This window comes from Centruroides sculpturatus, unplaced genomic scaffold (genome assembly GCF_000671375.1).
Source record: "Centruroides sculpturatus isolate CEXI.00-Female unplaced genomic scaffold, Cexi_2.0 scaffold305, whole genome shotgun sequence".
Lineage (NCBI taxonomy): Eukaryota > Metazoa > Arthropoda > Arachnida > Scorpiones > Buthidae > Centruroides > Centruroides sculpturatus.
In genome coordinates this window covers 717963-738134 of record NW_019384644.1, presented here as the reverse complement: position 1 = coordinate 738134, position 20172 = coordinate 717963, and the positions used below count along the sequence as shown (strand labels likewise).

Genomic DNA, 20172 nt, shown 5'->3' with positions numbered 1-20172 from the left:
TGAAAATCAAATGAATAATTGAATAACATATAGGTTTATCGATTTCAATAGTTTTAGTAAAACTTGATTTACTATGTTTGAAGAAACTTTTTGTAAAATTGATTCAAAATTTGCATGTATACAGACAGGATAAAATAATGATTTTTCATCAGAATGAAATTTAGTAATAGCTTTTTTCCACTTGGAGTAGAAACTTTTTGATATTTATAATTAGAGCAAACTATACATGTTCTTTCAACATCTGCACTCTTCGAAACCATTGAAACATCTTTCACAAAATTCTTGTATTTTGACATTAATTGGTTAAAGATTTCTAATTAAAAAATAATGTAATTTATATAGTAATGAATTAATTTCCTTTTTTAATTGTAAAATATATATTTATGTACTTTATATTTTTAAATTAATAATTAATGTAAATTTAATATTTAGCAACTAAAGGAATTTTTATCAACTTTGGATATTTTAGATTGAAGAACATATAATAGAATTTTATGTAGGAATTTAAGGTATGTGAGCATGACAAATCAGGATTATTTTGGTATTATAAATTTTTTAATCCTGATATAAGATTTATTCATTTATCTAATGTAAACAAAAAAAATGTTAAATATTGTAATAAATTACACTGCCTATATTTGATCTACAAAAAAAAATATATGTTATATATTTTAAAAGAACTACATTTAAAATATAAATATTTGTTTTTTAAGAGGGGAAATATCAAGAAAACATTAGTAGATTTAACTGGTGAAATATATAACATAAACATTCTGTATTTCAATGCAAAAGAGTGGGGGTACCAAAATCATCAGAGATTGGATACACATGCTTAACCATGAATTTTTTATTGTGCAATGTCCCTTGTGTGATACATTTTCCTATTTAGAAACAGGTAACTACAATTTATTATCATCATTATTATTAAATATTTAAAATATGATATATCATATTTTAATTCAATTGTATAATTATTAAGTAATAGAATCAAAATTAGATTAATACTTTAATTTATTGTTATTTTGAATTTCCAAGATGTGTTTATTTTCTATTATAGAGCTTCTGTTGGCCTTTTCTGTTCAACACCAGGTATTGCAGTGGCTCGTGCAGTACCGAGAAAAATGTCATCTTACATGTTGTTTACTGGTCTTGCAATAAATGCCACTGGTAATTTGCATTATATATGAGGAATGATCAATAAGTAACCTTAAAAGTGCTAATAAACAAATATTTATTGACAATTTTTTTTAAACTTGTTGCTCTTCAACATACTGTAGTGGAGGGTGGGGATGAAAGGGACAAAATTCATATTTTTATTTTTCACTGAAAAAATTTACTTCTAATCAGTTTTATTTTTAGTGCAAAAGATTCATTAGACCTTTACTTTATTCTGACCATATTGTGAATTCATCCTATTATATTGGTAGTTGAGCATGTTCATATTTTTAAAGACCTCTCCAGGTGTCCCTTTCATTCCCACATATGGGTTGAAAGGGACACCCTCGGGGATGAAAGGGACTACCTGAGTTTTGATGTAAAACTTGAAATTAGTTATCTCGATGTTTTCAAATTCTGTTGTAACTGAAAAGTGATAGCTAGAGACTAAAATTTTTAAAAATTACAGTTTCAATAATAAGAATTATGTGACATCACATTTATTTTAAACAGTTAAAGATTATCAAATCTTTTCAAACAAAGAACAATAATTAAAGAATATCACAATCAGTAGGCTATCACATAATTAAACCATCTTTCTTTGGTCAATAGAATGTTTTTCGCAATCTATCGCAGCCGATATGAGGTGATATCAATGGGAAATGTAAACTGTTTGCTTGCTCTTGCTGTTCCTCCTGCTTGGAATGGATGAGGTAGCTTTAGAATTATATCTTCCATGATGACATCACTGATATCATCATCCTCAGGAAATATAAACTTGAAAACATCCCAATATTTTTTTCATAAACTTGACTTTCAAGTCTTCATCGCTCAGTTTCTTCAAAACTTTTCCCACAAAGTAAACAACAGAAGTTTTTTTTGCAAATCTGACTAAAACAAAATCATTGGGCTGAACATGTTTGACACTGTTTTCGATATCAGATCCCTCACTCATTGTTGCATCAGATGTTGAGGAAGAGCTGCTTTGAGATCCTTCATCTTCATTTTCGGTTTCTTCTGGAATATATTGCAACCACTGCTTTTTAGATTTTGTCCTCCTTTCTTTGGACTCGTTCTTTTGCTTCTTTGCCTCTTTTTCCGTGAATGCTTGCTGAATTTTATCTTTTTCAGGAGTATCAGTAAGAATCCTTGTTGAGCCTCTTCTGTTAGATTTTGCTGTTTTCTGTGCAGACGCTTTTGGGAACGGTTTGACAAGCTGAGGTGAAAGAACACTTGTTCCGCTTGTATACGCTTGAGGACAAATGGGAAGTGTCTTGGACACAGAAGATGTAGTAGGCACATCAGAAGTGGAAGTGGATGCTATTGGTGTTACGGTCGTGGGTGGATTTTCTGGATCAGGGCAATTAGTAACTTCAGATTGCAGGAAGTCATCATCTGTGAAAACTTCACTATTGAATGGGTATATTCCAATCTTTGCAAAACCTGATAAAATGTTGTTTCGTGTAAGAGATGCATCAAAGGCCTCGATAACAAGAGCAGGGACATCATAAATCGTCATAGATTTGCCAGCATGATTGATCATCCAGTTGTTTGCAGCAACATTGTATCTGCTTTTCAATGATCCATAGACGGCAACATCCAGTGGCTGCAGTTGCTGGCTGGTGTGTGGAGGTTGAGTTAGCAGCACTATTCCGTTTTCTTTGGCGAATTTTATCGATTCAATAGAAATGTGGTTGTTGTGATTGTCCAAAATTAGGAGTACTGTATGGCTATTGCTTGTAGATGACCCAGCAAAATTTGAGAAATGCTGCAAACATTTTAAAAAATTTTCAGCTGTCATCCAGCCACTCTGATGGGCTAGTCCAAGACTTAGCAGGTGCTCCTGCCAGCAAAAAATCCTTGAAATTAAGTCTTGGGAATACAAATGCAGGGGACAATGCATTTCCCATCACATTTATGAAACAAATAACAGTAACTAACTGCTCCTTTTCACCAGAAGTCATATGGGCTACTTGCTTTTCCCCTTTTTTAGAAATGACGTTTGGGTGTTTGTGAACAGTAGTGAAACCTGTTTCATCGCAATTATATATTCTGTCTGGAGTGAATTTATATCTCTTCATAACATCTAGATTCTTGAAAAAGTTCCTGACATTTGTTTTATTGAAGCTTGTACTTCGGGCCAAACTTGTCACTTCAGGTGTTCTTATAGACAAATTCTTATTCCTGGTCATAAAGCCTTGCAACCAATCTAAACTGGCTTGGTTATTAGTAGACAGTAGATTTTAGGCAAATGCCTATTTTTTTCCTTGGCATATACACGGCTAAGATTTTGTATGAACACTTTTCATGAACATTTAGACCAAAACAATGGCATTTTATAATGCCTAAAAATGCTTATTTTGATGTTGCTGCCTATTTTTGCCTAAAACATAAAGTTTAGTCTGTTTTCATATTTTTAAAATATTTTTATTAATTTTTCGTTTCATTTTCTGCAAAGGTTTACTTTAATTCTTAAACTAAACTACTTAAGTTTTATTTTTTTTCTGAAAATGCAGTCAAACAAATTCATTTTTTTTATTATTATTGATTACTTATATTTAAGTCCCAGCGGATGCATATCCCAAGCAGAAAAAATTAGAAAGCATTAATACAGAAATAAATTACATCCCTGATGCAATTTTACAGTAATAAAATTAAAACTATGTGAAATATTTTAAAATAAATGCTTTTATTTAATAAATATAGCATTAGAGATGCTTTGTCATTTTTAGATGGCGGATTTTAGGCAAATGCCTATTTTTCCCTTAGCATATACATGGCTAAGATTTTGTACTAACTACTACAGTGAACATTTCTTTGATATCAAAAAGCTTCTGGACACTTTAGCAGATAATGCAGTTTGTGTAACTAAAGTCAAAAAACTTTTGAATGACATTTATATTCAGAACAAGTTGGTGTACATCAAGTGTTATTTCACATTCATTATAGATACTATTACTGCTCTTGAAAGTAGTGGGAAACCTATATATGAACAAATCTCCTCAACAGAGCAAACCAGAAACTTTGTGATGCACCAGGCACTACGGCAAAAAAAGTGAAGAAAGAGTTGAAAGCAGTGTTTCAAAAGAGACTTGGATTAAGGTGCTTGTTTATTGTGGCTGATATTTTGGCAGGAAAGAAGAGCAAAACTGAAAGTGAATTCCCAGTTCATCTTCTTTCAAGGTTGAAATACTGTTTGTCATCTTAACTGTTTGTACTGTTTGTTTTGTTGTGCNGTTACAAATTATTTTTTTATTTTGTACAAACAAAATAAATATATTGAAAAATATAAAAACAAGAAAAAATTATACTTCAGAAGTTATTTTAGTATCAAAAACGTAAAATATTTGAGTAGCCGAAGACATAGCCAAAGATTACAGCGTCACAGCACTGGCGAAAATTTAAATTTGTCGACTGAAATTCCTTCAGATAACTGACCTTCAGATAAATGACGCTCTACTGTATTTACAGTTTTCGATAATTTTTGAAGAAGTATAGGAAATTTTTTTATTTTGTTTTTGTTTTCATTGAACACTTCATAGTTATAAAGTAAATTATTTTTACTAGCATTCAAGTAATTAATTTCTTAAATTTGTTTATTTTTAATAGAGAGCCAATACTGGGAAGGATTATCATGAAGAAATATTTCGTCGATGTACAGAAGTAATGACTGCCATTAGAACAGTTCCATTTCCTGTTATTGCTCAGATACAAGGTATTTTCAAAATAAATTAAATTTTGAAACTAGTTTTTAAATTATGAAATTAATGATTATTAAGCAAATAGTAATTTTCATAATTTTAAATGCATTTCAAATACTAGATTGAATATCACTGTTAAACATATGAATAATTTTTAATAATCTGTAATATCTAAATACAGCAGATTCTTAATATTGTGACTACCCAGTATAGTGGATTTTGATATAATGAATGATTTAGCTTAATCCTTTGGTATGCTCAATCATTAAAATTGGGAATATAAAAAAAATGATGAAAATGGTTTCACTTTTATGAATAATAATGGATGTAAATGTAAGACATTATCACTATGATATGACAATTTTTTTAAACTAGCATTGACAAGATGGACTTTTGTAATTTCAAGGTCTTATAATCCTATGGTCTGTCAGCTTCGTATTTTTACTTTCAATGTTATTAAGCTCCGACAGATAGCACTAAGAACAGCAATTGGTATTTACATACTTTGTACAACGTTTAAACATGCTTATTAACTCACCTGAATTTTACCTCCAATTAGAAGAACTTATTTATAAGATATTTGAGATTGCTTTAAATTAACCAGTAAAGAAACAAAGAGAAGCTACACTAAGCAATAAAGTAACAGTATAATGACTTTGTTACGTTTTATAATTTTCATAAAATTAGATACCAATTTATTGAATATGTGATAACTTTCAAGCATTTTTAGTGGTAAATTTTGTTCTTAAAACAGAGATTTTTCTCTTGTAAAAAATGAAGCCTTGCAAGTGATGTAGAAGTGAATAATTTTAGCCATTAGCAAAGTTCTGTGTGAAGTTAGTGTGTTGACCATCTTGTCTCTCATCAAGTTATCATACAACAATTGGTACAATTATGAGTTTTAAATTCTGTTTGTGAACTCAATTGTTCAAAAACTGAGGTGTTTGAAAACTGATGTTTGACTATTTAATCATTAAAATTTTTATTTAAATTTTATATTGAAATTTAAATATTAATCATTTGTCATTTGGTAGTAGTTTTTTTATAATAAAAAATTGTCATTAAATGCAAGATTTAAATTATCTGTTGATTATCTAATCCAAGACCACAAAAATTGATCTAATTTAACCTAATGATTTTGTGAATGTATATATTTAAATTATATATGCATTCATTCAACATATAATTAAATAAAATTATAGATCCCATTAATATATAAATTTATATATAATATTTACTTGAAATCTGTAATTTTTCCTAAGTTCTTATTTTGATTTATTAGATTATTATTAAAATATTTAATAATATATAATTCAAGTGGTTTTAAATGACAGTTAAATTTTAATTCTTTAGGTTTAGCTACTGCTGCTGGATGTCAGTTGGCTGCAACATGTGATATTGTTATTGCATCAGAGAATTCAAAATTTTCTACACCAGGGTATGCTATTTTTTTGTTAAATTTTAGTTTATCATCATTATTCAAGTTCCATACTATTCTTATTAATTTATATGAATCATAATGCATTTATTATAAGAAACAGCTAAAATTAATTAATGAAACAGGTATTTTTCCATGAAATTGTTTAAATTGATGACATTCAAAAAACTTTTTCTCTGACAAGCTGATATTATATCAATTATCATAGAGAAACTGATTAATCTAGTAACATAAAATTTGGAAATAAAGTCCAATTTTGTTTATAAATAACAATTGATATTTAATTTTTTTATTTTATTTTAGAAATAATTTAAGTTTTGGCAATGTTAATAAATATTGTTTGTTAATTTGAAATTATCTTTTGAATTATCAATTCATTACATATTTTTTTAAAAGTTTGTTAAACTAAAACTTTTAAATATCTCATAATTTACTAGGTTTAGTCAAAAAATGAGATAAATGTTTTTATTGAACATAAACACAAATTTTTTTGAAATAATTACCAGAATTATTCAGACATGTATCCCATCCTCTCACTAAACTTTTTATGGTTTGGTCAAAGTTCTTTTACTGTACTTTGAACCACTTACAGATAGCCTGCTAGACCTCATCATTCATCTTGAACACATGACTTTCCACAGTCACTCATCTTCCCAAACACACACAAGTTGCATGGCAACAAATCTGGACTATATGGAAAGTCTGAAGAACCTCCCATCACATTCTCTGCACTATGTCCATTGTTGTATAAGCTATATAAGCATTTTCATGAATCAAAATGACACCTTCACTAAGTAACCCAGGCTTCTAGTTCTTTATGGCATGTCTCAAAAATGTCGTTAGATTCTCAGAACAGCCTTTCACCTTTTTCCATGAGGTGTATCAGCAAAGGTCCTTGAAGATCATTAGCACTTCTGAATTGGAACTGGCAATGCATTTGGGTTTCTGTTTACATGGTGATGAGGGATGTTTACACTCCACTGAGCATTGCTTGCCACTGGCTGTTAATATCTACACATCATTTTGTCAACTGCAACAATGCAATTCAAAAAGTTCTCTTCTTCCTGATGATAATATCCAAATCCCTGATGATGATAATCCAAACAGATATCCATTTGACAATGTTTCTGGGCATCTGCTAATATCTTGGGACTCACTTGAAACACCTTCATGCAGAGGTGTAGCTACCATGGAGCAGTTGGGGCAAACTGCTCCAAGTGTACAAATCATGAGGATGCCAAGTTAGAAAGGGCAAAATAAAAACTTGTAAAAACATTTGTAAAAAAAAAATTGTGTGGATTTAATAATTAATCAATTAACTATTAGATTTCAATCCATTCAACAATTATGTACACTTTTTAAGGGCTTATCATTTGCATATCTTGTCATGTTTTCTGATAAAAAATATTATGGAACAATCAGAATTGTTACAATCGTCATATCCCTTTGACATTCGCCTAGTTTTGGACCTCAACTGCTTCGATTTAAAATGTGTTTTTATATTCAGGTAAAAGAAATTACTTCTATAAGCAAAGTTGCTGAACTATTTTTATTTCACACTGTAGCCTCAAATAGGTTCTCTGATATTATTGCAGCATGCCTCATTTTTTTAACTTTATGGGCAATGACAACAGCAGAATAAAGTTTTTCAAACTTATTTAAGAAGCAGCATGTCACAACACCGTCTTAACTCTGGTTACTATATCTACATAGAGACTAATAGGGCTTAAGCCCTGGGCCCCCAAGTGTCAAGGGCCCACAAAAATTGAGTTATTGTAATAAATTTTTAATAATTTTTAATTTTTAAAACAACTCAATGTTTGTTTGTCTAATCTAGGCTTAAAACTCCACTTTGATTAAAATGATTAAATAAAATTTTATAGATATGAATTTTTTTTCTTCCTTAATTAGATCACTTAAAATTAATTGTAATAACTGTAGAAAGTCTAGCACTAATTAGCATTTTATTAAAATTTATTCTTAGCACTACTTATATTTATTCTTTTTATAAAAGGAGTTTAAAAAACTCTCTTTGTTTAATCCAACAAAATTCTTGCCATAGGATGCTTTTACATTAGCATTTTTTGTCTCCAAAATCTACTGCAGAAAATTCTTGTGACTGGTATGTGGTAGCATATCACTCACTCATTTACAGATGTCATACAATGCAACAGGAAAAGTATAACCTCTCTTTCTGACTCGATTTAAACTGATACTGCAGATTTTCACTTATTCTGTCCACTAAATACATCCTACTGCACTAGCTGCAATGCTATTGTTTTCACAAGGGGCAAATTTTTATTTGTGTCTCAGCAACATCAGTTACCATGATGGAGCCCTTTAATAAAAACGTGTTAGTTGCAGAGATCAAGCTGAACCTGCAATATGGAACTACATGAATGACAACTTCAGCAATAGGATAAGGAAGATTAGAACATGGGAGAAAACTGTTGTCATACTCCAATAATTGGGTGCACCTAGAATGTTACTATGATGACAACACAGGAGAAAGAAATTACAAACAAATATGCTTCCTTGTCAGAATCCATGCAGTGACTACACTTCTCAACACATATTTGCAGCTGAATTTGGCTACATTTTGTTGCTGGCCTAAACACAAATAGTTGTCAGCCAAGTGAAAAATGGGTATCATTTCTGTGGTTGATTTTGGTGATAAAAAATACTCCTGTTAAAGCACCTGTTGATAAAATGCAAGATTAAATCTATGAAAACTGATAAGTTGATTGAAATTTGTTATATTGTTGGAGACAAAAATATTTAAAATATGATATATCATATTTTAATTCAATTGTATAATTATTAAGTAATAGAATCAAAATTAGATTAATACTTTAATTTATTGTTATTTTGAATTTCCAAGATGTGTTTATTTTCTATTATAGAGCTTCTGTTGGCCTTTTCTGTTCAACACCAGGTATTGCAGTGGCTCGTGCAGTACCGAGAAAAATGTCATCTTACATGTTGTTTACTGGTCTTGCAATAAATGCCACTGGTAATTTGCATTATATATGAGGAATGATCAATAAGTAACCTTAAAAGTGCTAATAAACAAATATTTATTGACAATTTTTTTTAAACTTGTTGCTCTTCAACATACTGTAGTGGAGGGTGGGGATGAAAGGGACAAAATTCATATTTTTATTTTTCACTGAAAAAATTTACTTCTAATCAGTTTTATTTTTAGTGCAAAAGATTCATTAGACCTTTACTTTATTCTGACCATATTGTGAATTCATCCTATTATATTGGTAGTTGAGCATGTTCATATTTTTAAAGACCTCTCCAGGTGTCCCTTTCATTCCCACATATGGGTTGAAAGGGACACCCTCGGGGATGAAAGGGACTACCTGAGTTTTGATGTAAAACTTGAAATTAGTTATCTCGATGTTTTCAAATTCTGTTGTAACTGAAAAGTGATAGCTAGAGACTAAAATTTTTAAAAATTACAGTTTCAATAATAAGAATTATGTGACATCACATTTATTTTAAACAGTTAAAGATTATCAAATCTTTTCAAACAAAGAACAATAATTAAAGAATATCACAATCAGTAGGCTATCACATAATTAAACCATCTTTCTTTGGTCAATAGAATGTTTTTCGCAATCTATCGCAGCCGATATGAGGTGATATCAATGGGAAATGTAAACTGTTTGCTTGCTCTTGCTGTTCCTCCTGCTTGGAATGGATGAGGTAGCTTTAGAATTATATCTTCCATGATGACATCACTGATATCATCATCCTCAGGAAATATAAACTTGAAAACATCCCAATATTTTTTTCATAAACTTGACTTTCAAGTCTTCATCGCTCAGTTTCTTCAAAACTTTTCCCACAAAGTAAACAACAGAAGTTTTTTTTGCAAATCTGACTAAAACAAAATCATTGGGCTGAACATGTTTGACACTGTTTTCGATATCAGATCCCTCACTCATTGTTGCATCAGATGTTGAGGAAGAGCTGCTTTGATATCCTTCATCTTCATTTTCGGTTTCTTCTGGAATATATTGCAACCACTGCTTTTTAGATTTTGTCCTCCTTTCTTTGGACTCGTTCTTTTGCTTCTTTGCCTCTTTTTCCGTGAATGCTTGCTGAATTTTATCTTTTTCAGGAGTATCAGTAAGAATCCTTGTTGAGCCTCTTCTGTTAGATTTTGCTGTTTTCTGTGCAGACGCTTTTGGGAACGGTTTGACAAGCTGAGGTGAAAGAACACTTGTTCCGCTTGTATACGCTTGAGGACAAATGGGAAGTGTCTTGGACACAGAAGATGTAGTAGGCACATCAGAAGTGGAAGTGGATGCTATTGGTGTTACGGTCGTGGGTGGATTTTCTGGATCAGGGCAATTAGTAACTTCAGATTGCAGGAAGTCATCATCTGTGAAAACTTCACTATTGAATGGGTATATTCCAATCTTTGCAAAACCTGATAAAATGTTGTTTCGTGTAAGAGATGCATCAAAGGCCTCGATAACAAGAGCAGGGACATCATAAATCGTCATAGATTTGCCAGCATGATTGATCATCCAGTTGTTTGCAGCAACATTGTATCTGCTTTTCAATGATCCATAGACGGCAACATCCAGTGGCTGCAGTTGCTGGCTGGTGTGTGGAGGTTGAGTTAGCAGCACTATTCCGTTTTCTTTGGCGAATTTTATCGATTCAATAGAAATGTGGTTGTTGTGATTGTCCAAAATTAGGAGTACTGTATGGCTATTGCTTGTAGATGACCCAGCAAAATTTGAGAAATGCTGCAAACATTTTAAAAAATTTTCAGCTGTCATCCAGCCACTCTGATGGGCTAGTCCAAGACTTAGCAGGTGCTCCTGCCAGCAAAAAATCCTTGAAATTAAGTCTTGGGAATACAAATGCAGGGGACAATGCATTTCCCATCACATTTATGAAACAAATAACAGTAACTAACTGCTCCTTTTCACCAGAAGTCATATGGGCTACTTGCTTTTCCCCTTTTTTAGAAATGACGTTTGGGTGTTTGTGAACAGTAGTGAAACCTGTTTCATCGCAATTATATATTCTGTCTGGAGTGAATTTATATCTCTTCATAACATCTAGATTCTTGAAAAAGTTCCTGACATTTGTTTTATTGAAGCTTGTACTTCGGGCCAAACTTGTCACTTCAGGTGTTCTTATAGACAAATTCTTATTCCTGGTCATAAAGCCTTGCAACCAATCTAAACTGGCTTGGTTATTAGTAGACAGTAGATTTTAGGCAAATGCCTATTTTTTTCCTTGGCATATACACGGCTAAGATTTTGTATGAACACTTTTCATGAACATTTAGACCAAAACAATGGCATTTTATAATGCCTAAAAATGCTTATTTTGATGTTGCTGCCTATTTTTGCCTAAAACATAAAGTTTAGTCTGTTTTCATATTTTTAAAATATTTTTATTAATTTTTCGTTTCATTTTCTGCAAAGGTTTACTTTAATTCTTAAACTAAACTACTTAAGTTTTATTTTTTTTCTGAAAATGCAGTCAAACAAATTCATTTTTTTTATTATTATTGATTACTTATATTTAAGTCCCAGCGGATGCATATCCCAAGCAGAAAAAATTAGAAAGCATTAATACAGAAATAAATTACATCCCTGATGCAATTTTACAGTAATAAAATTAAAACTATGTGAAATATTTTAAAATAAATGCTTTTATTTAATAAATATAGCATTAGAGATGCTTTGTCATTTTTAGATGGCGGATTTTAGGCAAATGCCTATTTTTCCCTTAGCATATACATGGCTAAGATTTTGTACTAACTACTACAGTGAACATTTCTTTGATATCAAAAAGCTTCTGGACACTTTAGCAGATAATGCAGTTTGTGTAACTAAAGTCAAAAAACTTTTGAATGACATTTATATTCAGAACAAGTTGGTGTACATCAAGTGTTATTTCACATTCATTATAGATACTATTACTGCTCTTGAAAGTAGTGGGAAACCTATATATGAACAAATTGATCTCCTCAACAGAGCAAACCAGAAACTTTGTGATGCACCAGGCACTACGGCAAAAAAAGTGAAGAAAGAGTTGAAAGCAGTGTTTCAAAAGAGACTTGGATTAAGGTGCTTGTTTATTGTGGCTGATATTTTGGCAGGAAAGAAGAGCAAAACTGAAAGTGAATTCCCAGTTCATCTTCTTTCAAGGTTGAAATACTGTTTGTTATCTTAACAATTATTTGCTCTTTCTCTGCATATAAATTAATTTTCAGTGACAAACATTACAAACATTCTATTGAAAATTTGGAAAAAGTGCTTTTAATATATTATGAAGCTAACTATGGGAAACAGAGTGAATAAAAAATGTAAAGATAATTGTTTCTCTACTTTTGTGTTTGCGTCATTCTGAATACGTGCATTTTTGTTTGGAATACATATGTTAAATAAAAAATTCATCATCCTGATAAGTATGTTAATTGTTCATTGTGCAAATTTTGACTGCCTATTTTTTTTCTTTATAAAGCCTAAATGACACAATTTAACAGCTTATTTTAAGTGCCTAAGACACCACTATTAAGTGCCTAGATGTCTACTGTCTAGTTATTAGTAAACCAGGTTTTAGGAATTGTATTTGATTGTACAAGTTTTGCATATTGAAAAGCCAATACCCTCATTTGCAGTGTCATTAAACCATGATTCATTGATGATGCTTGCATTAAATATGATGTTAATTCTGCCTCCTGCTCTGTAGTAAAAACTTTCCTGTTACCCACATGAGGTGAATACACTACATTGTCTTTTTTACATTTTGAAACAAGTCTAGCCAAATGCAATTTTGCAATTCTGTGGGCACTGGCTGTAGCCCTGATTGATGCTTCTTTTTCAACAACTTCAATTATTGCCCCTTGAATCACTTCTGGTGTCACATGTTCTTTCTGTTTCTTTTTCTTATACTTTTGAGGCATTTTTTTCTATTAAAAAAATTTAGTATTAGAACATGCCAAAAAATGTCAATATGGGGTTGAAAGGGAAATGTCCCATTCATTCCCTATTTTACTGTCCCTTTCAACCCCCCAGGCCTCAAACAACCAAAACTACAACTTAACTTTCTGACAGTGAAATATAATTTAAAACTGATTAAATAAACATATTCTAGAGGTTGAAACCTCTAGAATACGTTTATTAAGTAATTATCTAAATGTAAGAAATGAAGAAAACTTATTTTTGCAGGAGTTTTCTGCTCATCTAAGCATTCCAAACACTAGCACTATGTATTGGACCCTACAAACGTGTGAAAACTATGGACTACTAGTGTCATCTATCCATGAAATAGTGAAGCTCCATAAGTAATTTAGCAGCAAGTTATGGAGGCTGTCCTTTTCATCCCAATCCTCCCCTACTCTCTTTGTCTCTCTATACAATACTCCAAATGCAATACCAGGAGTCGTATTCTGATCACTTATCTTTCGTCTCTTCTTTCAGAGATGAATGATGTCACAATGAGAGAGAAAATGTGTCTCTCAGAGATAACAGCGATTCTGGTTGTTTGTGTAATAACAATCTTGTCTTTGTTGTTGACATCACAATTCTATTAGGTTGATTATACATGTTTGGGTTATCTGTGTGTTCAACACAGTATAGAATTTTAACCAGTGAAATTGTAACGTTTTTGAAAATGAAGAGTACAAAATTATAGATCACATGGTAAGGAAAGCATGCAATCAAATAAAGCACGTAATTTTGATAAATATATGTTTTTTGTTTTGTAACAATTTTAAATATCATAATATCAAAATGTTTCGGGTAACATTGTCTCTTAACAAATAAAAATTTTATTAACCTAAGTTAGAAAAGCATATATACTTAGGGAGAAATTAGAAGGGTAATATTTCGAAAAATACTTAGAGAAATGGATAAGGTTAACAGCATATTCAATAGTTCAGAAATTGATGCAGGATCGTTAAAAAAAGATGCAGTCAGTGGTGTTCCCAAGTAGTCACTTAAAAAAATCATAAGTGTTATCTATCTCAAAATATTATTTTCTGAGATAGAGAATGTTCCTAATATGGTTATATAAGGTGAGTAACAGTATAGTCGTCCATATTGGATATAACAAAATCAAGGCAGAAGACAAAAGACCAGTCGAAAGATGACTATCCACTCATCTCTGAGAGACGAGAGAATCTTTATCAGAAAAAGTTGTCCAGAATCACATTTGGTGAGACATGATGATCTTTCAAGACATAAACGAGTCATTAGTCAATTAGTGACTGACTTGTGATGTAGACACTGTCTCAAAGATGAGAGATGATGATTAGAATATGGCCCCAGCTTCTCTATACCAAGAAAAAATCTTCATTTTGAGCTATGAGCTATTTATGTGTCACATCATGCACTTGAAATAGTACTCACTTAAAGTCTCCTTGACAGGACCAAACAAATAATAATTTCAGGGAGCAAGGTCAGATGAATATGGAGTATTTAGCAACATTCCATATTCAGCTCTTCTCTGGTGATGACTGTCAGATTCACAGTATGAGAGGCAAGCATTGTCATGCTGTAAAAGAATATCCTTTGACAACAATTTGCATCTTTTATGCAATATTGCTGGACTTGATTTGTTACAAGAAATGAACTATAGGTTCTGCTAGTCATAGTGCCTCATTTCATCTCATGTAGTCCACTAAAATGATTTTCTATTCCAAACTAAAGTCAGCATCACCTTTTCTGTAGAATGTTGAGTGCAAAATCTTTTGGATTGCAGTGATGATGATTGATGGTAGGTTTTGCTTGCTCTCTTTCACTCTGATTGGTAATAATAAACATATTTATATAATGACTATAGATGAAACTTAAGAAAAGCATCACCTTCCTTTCATCTCTTTAGAAAAGTGATACACTCATCAAATCACCACTTCATTTCATCTGTGAGATGATGTGGTACCATCTTTCTGACCATCCTGAATTTCAAAACATTATGGATGACATACTGTACATATCCATAATTTATGTCCATTTCTTTTGATATTTCACCGTGATGCATTTGTCCTCTTGTATAGTGGCTTCAATGGAGTTTATCATTTTCAGATGACTCAACTGAGGTTTGTGTGCTATGCACCATTCTTAAATTTCCTTGACCATTCCATTCTTGACACTTGCTGTTTTGAAAGACAACTTATTCCATATTTCATGAACATTCCATGATGAATTGGCTTGATGTCTTCAAGAAAATTAACCAATGCAACCAAGAAAATTATCTCATTAGGGCAGATTTCCAGTGGTGCTGCTGTTTTGGATTTGAATTTTCTAAATGCTGATGTCTCATATGTTATATCAACATTGTTATGCTGTATTTGATGTTTTTGAATACAAATTCTTAATGTTTGTAGTTTGTTATTATTTGTTGAAACTTTATGAAACTTTTAAGATTATTGATCATGCCATTTATATGTATACATATATAAATTCAAATTAGCATTAGTTTATTATAAAATTTTGTAAATTTTTAATTTAGATGCTTTGAAATGTGGGTTAGTAAGCAAAGTTGTACCTGATGATAAATTAGATGAGGAGGTATGAATTGTTAATTTTTAATTCAGCTGTTAATTTTCACTACATTTATTATTAAAAAGTTCTAATATTTATGAATGTACTGTACAGTAAAATCTTTCCAGATGACCATATTTTCTTAGAATAGAATTTTTAATCCATAGTACTTGTTTTTAATCCTCCTTAAGCTAACCAATGACCATCTGCATTCATAATCTCTTTGTGTAAAATACCCTCTTTGAATCAACCAGTTTCATTAGCCCATTCAGAATGATGAAATCAAAACCATAGCCATGTAAAATATATAATGTTGAATATGTTGTATTATTGCATTTGATGCAGAAGTTTATCCCAATTTTTTCTGCCAACTTCAACTCCCATTTCCTCATATTTGGTCCTATTATGGGGAATGTACATAATTTGGTATTATTATCTGCAACAAGTTAAGCCAGATATGCTTTATTCTTATTAAACTAAATAATATAACAAAGCCAATGAATTTAATCTACCATTAATATAGATAGATAAAATAATAATTGATAACAAATTTGAGTGGGATGTGGATGATTTTTGGAGTTTGTTTCATCAAACACCAATTAGAAAAATATTGAAAGTAGCATCATCTCAAAAAAGTTAAAACTGAGAAAAATGTATCTTTCAGATTGTATGAAATAAGTTTTTGTGAACAGTAAGTAGTAGTGATGCGATATATACTATGGGGGGTATATGTTATTTTAATTTTAGGTATTATATTTTTTTCTTCAAATTTATTTAATTTTTTCTATCATATCATGAAGTAGATAATATTTTCCAATTAACATGTTTGTATTCTATATCTTCAAATTTATTTTAACCATAGAAAATTTAGTATATTTTTTAATTTTATTCTTCTCCTTTGAATTTATTTAATTTTTCTATCATATCACCAAGAATGTTACAAATATCATGAATTATATTGACTAATAAACTATGTGAATTAGCAGCAATAAATTTCTGATTTAGTTTTTGATATTTTAAAACATAATATCAAGAAAGGTGATTTTTGAAATCATGAATGAAATCTTTGTTCAGTATATGATAACAGTAAACTAAATCCCAATGTAGATAATCTTATAGCTCATATAGAGTGTTGTTTTTTAACCGCTGATATTTTAAAACTATTCTCATATCTAATTTACATATATACTTCTTAACAAATTTATTTGGGAAAATTTGAAATTTCACTATTTTATTATACAGTGGGTGATCGGTTAACGAACATAATCCGTTCCCAGTCTTTGTTCGCTATCCGAATTGTTCGTTAACCGATTATCGATTTACCATAGGTTTTAATGGAAATTTAATTAATTCGTTCTGGAGACTCCCCAAAATAAAAAATATATACTTTCTTAATACGTTTATTTATATATAATAATAAAAATACATACGTACACAGTCTTGCATTTTTATTAGTCATGTTTTTTCAGTGTGAAAGGGTTAAAGAATCTGTTTAATGTCGATTGCTTTTCTCTCTTCTTCAGGATTTTTCGTAAGTAATTAATAGCATTGCAATTGTAGAAATCCTTAAGCCTCAACCTGGTTTGGATGCCATTCTAAGACCGTTGTTCTGACATCCTCACACTTCTTCAAAGGATCTTTAATAACAGATATCGGCATTAATCCTCTTTTTCAGAAGAAAACATATCTCGCCGAGTTTCTTGGTGTTCTTCATTCAAGAGTTCATGGCATTCTTCTGTCGTCAGATCCGTTTCAGGTTCCATTATGAACTCTTCGATGTTCTATATTTCTCAGATGTGATTTTTGTTACTTGTTTAGCTGCTTGAGTCTTCTTGATTATACAGTATTTTTCTTAAAAAAATGAACTGCAGCCTACTGTAGACTTATAACGCCATACTGCCCAGCAACATTAGGCATCTTCTGTCAACTCTCTACCTTTTGCTATTATATTCTCACCTTACAAAAAAAAAAAACAGACGCAAAACTTAAAGAGTGCCTACCCGACAGTCTCACTTATACATAAAAGAATTATTGTCTCTTAAAAATAAAAGGCTGGAATTATAAGGGAGAGTTTTAAAGTTTGGAGGAATACTATCCGATCGGTATATACCGGCTTGAGCGTAGATTTCGACGTCTCCCACACTCTGAAAAGTTTCAAATTGTTGCTCAAAGACAAGGAAAGTCCAATCAGTATTCGTTATTTTACGTCGCTTCTTCTTGTGTTTGTTCTGTGGGGTGTTCGTTATCCAATTATGTGTTCGTTGTCCAAACATAAAAATCTTTCGCAAAAGTGTTCGTTATCCGATTTGTTCGTTGTCCGATCTGTTCGTTAACCGATCACCCACTGTATTTTGAAAAATTATTCATGAATTCTTCGTCTAATACTTAATGCTCTGAAATTAAATCCCATTTTGTGTGTCTAATATGTTTTTCAATGAATGAAGTAGGAAATATATAAATTTTCCATATTAATTCCCAGTTTAAATTATATGTGAATTCAGAAATGAAATTGTGAGTTAAGTCACTTTTTTGACTTATAACATTGCACTTAATTTTTGAAATGTTGAATACTATTTTCATCAATAGATGAAATTAGTATTATTGGTCAACGTGATAATTTTTCCCAGTCAAAAATCAACTGATACAATATAAAATACAGCACACATTTTAATAGAGGTTATAATGATGATTTTTACAAAAAATACTAACAATATTGGTTAACATTTTTTAGTACAATTTCTAAGAAAATATTTATTTATTACAATTAATAGAATTACATTTTATAAAATTTTTATTGCACAATGATATTGTTATCTTATTACTTACTACAAAAATTTTACATTCATATCTTTTATTTTGTGGTAATTTTAATGATGCTGCCTGTTTTAGGCAAGGATATGCTTTAATGCAAACACCATGTATTAAGTAAATTTCAGAATTTTGTTTTTTCTTGTATAATATTAAATATCCATATTGAAAGGATGATGATATCAAATAATCTGTAAGAATTAAAAGTAAAAGGTAGAATGACCAAATGATATTACATCTATCCTATTATCTGAAATAAACTTTTTATCGTAAAATGGGGGGAGAGATTTTGTTCTGAAGATATGTTGTCACTACATGATTTTTACTTTTAATTATGTATTGTTGATGTCTTAACAGTTCAGTATTGAATAAAACTTCTTTATGTTTTTCATGACAAAGTTTTTACAACAGATTTTTTAATTCCTTTAGCTGTTTTTTTATTTTTGATTGTCAAAAATATAAAAATACATTTTTAGTATTAATGAACAAAATTCAGTTATTGGCTTTGATAAAATTTCATCTTTAAAATATCCTAATTTATTTTGGCTTGTTACATTATATAATTTATGAATGTTTTAATAGTTGCTAAAATCAAAGATATCATGAAATGATTTAAACTCATGGTAAACATCATTGGTGTAAATTTGAAGTGTTAGTGAATCAGTATCTGTGTATAATAAACTTACATTTTGACTGTATTTATTTTAAAATATTTTATAAAATGTTTAATACATATGTGATTTGCTCAATTCTGAAACTTAGTATAAAAATATGAGTTAATTTGAATAACTGTCACCAAGTTTTTAGTTTGTAAGTATCATTGATACAGTACATCAGATTGCAATATCGAAGGAAAATGAATTATAAGTTTATATTTATATATGTATTTATATACATTTTAAAAAAAATAATACTTTAATTCAAAGTCAGAGGAGCTCAAAGTGTATTAATTGATTGTGAATATTTCAGCCTAAAAATAAAAATGTTGCTGGATTATATGATAACAAGTTCCTGTATAGACAGGTTGGGTATATAAACATATCCAATCACGATGATTTTGGAGTATATAACATTTACAACCCTAAAATTAAACTCAATGATTTCTTCAAAAAATATTTTAAAAATTTTAGATTCTGGAACAAACTCCACAGTTTATTTTTAGCATATCATAAAAAAAGATGGTGAAGTCTGGTTTCACCACAATGAAATTTTATATATTGTAAGAAGATTTTATTTTATATATATTTTAAGGGGAAAATATTGAAAAAAGATTGATTGAAGTAACAAGTGAAAAATTTAATTTAAATATTCTGTGTATTGATATTGAGAAATTGGGAGGTCCCAATTTCGGAGGTTGGATTCCTATGGCCAAATCACCAAAATTTCATGCAACATTGTCCGCTTTGTGATTGTTCTTCATATTTGAATTATTTACAAACAGGTAAATTTTTTAAATTATTTTTTTTATCATCGTCATTATTATAAGTTTATTAAATTATTAATATTTTTGTTTTTAAATTTTTGAATATATATATATATATTT

The 20172-nt window shown here is 30.3% G+C and overlaps 1 protein-coding gene and 1 pseudogene across 1 annotated transcript in view; one reads left to right on the top strand and one right to left on the bottom strand.

The window, feature by feature from the left end:
- Positions 1-1918: 1918 nt before the first annotated feature.
- Positions 1919-4358, bottom strand: LOC111626150 (annotated as a pseudogene).
- Positions 4359-4756: 398 nt separating this feature from the next.
- LOC111626135 (enoyl-CoA hydratase domain-containing protein 3, mitochondrial-like) overlaps positions 4757-20172 on the top strand; it is a 26513-nt gene continuing 11097 nt past the window's right edge. The window contains exons 1-4 of the mRNA XM_023369433.1: positions 4757-4870; positions 6210-6294; positions 9198-9307; positions 15790-15848. Of these exons, the coding sequence (XP_023225201.1) occupies positions 4822-4870; positions 6210-6294; positions 9198-9307; positions 15790-15848 (303 nt within the window). The 5' untranslated portion in view covers positions 4757-4821. The remainder of the gene's footprint in view (positions 4871-6209; positions 6295-9197; positions 9308-15789; positions 15849-20172) is intronic.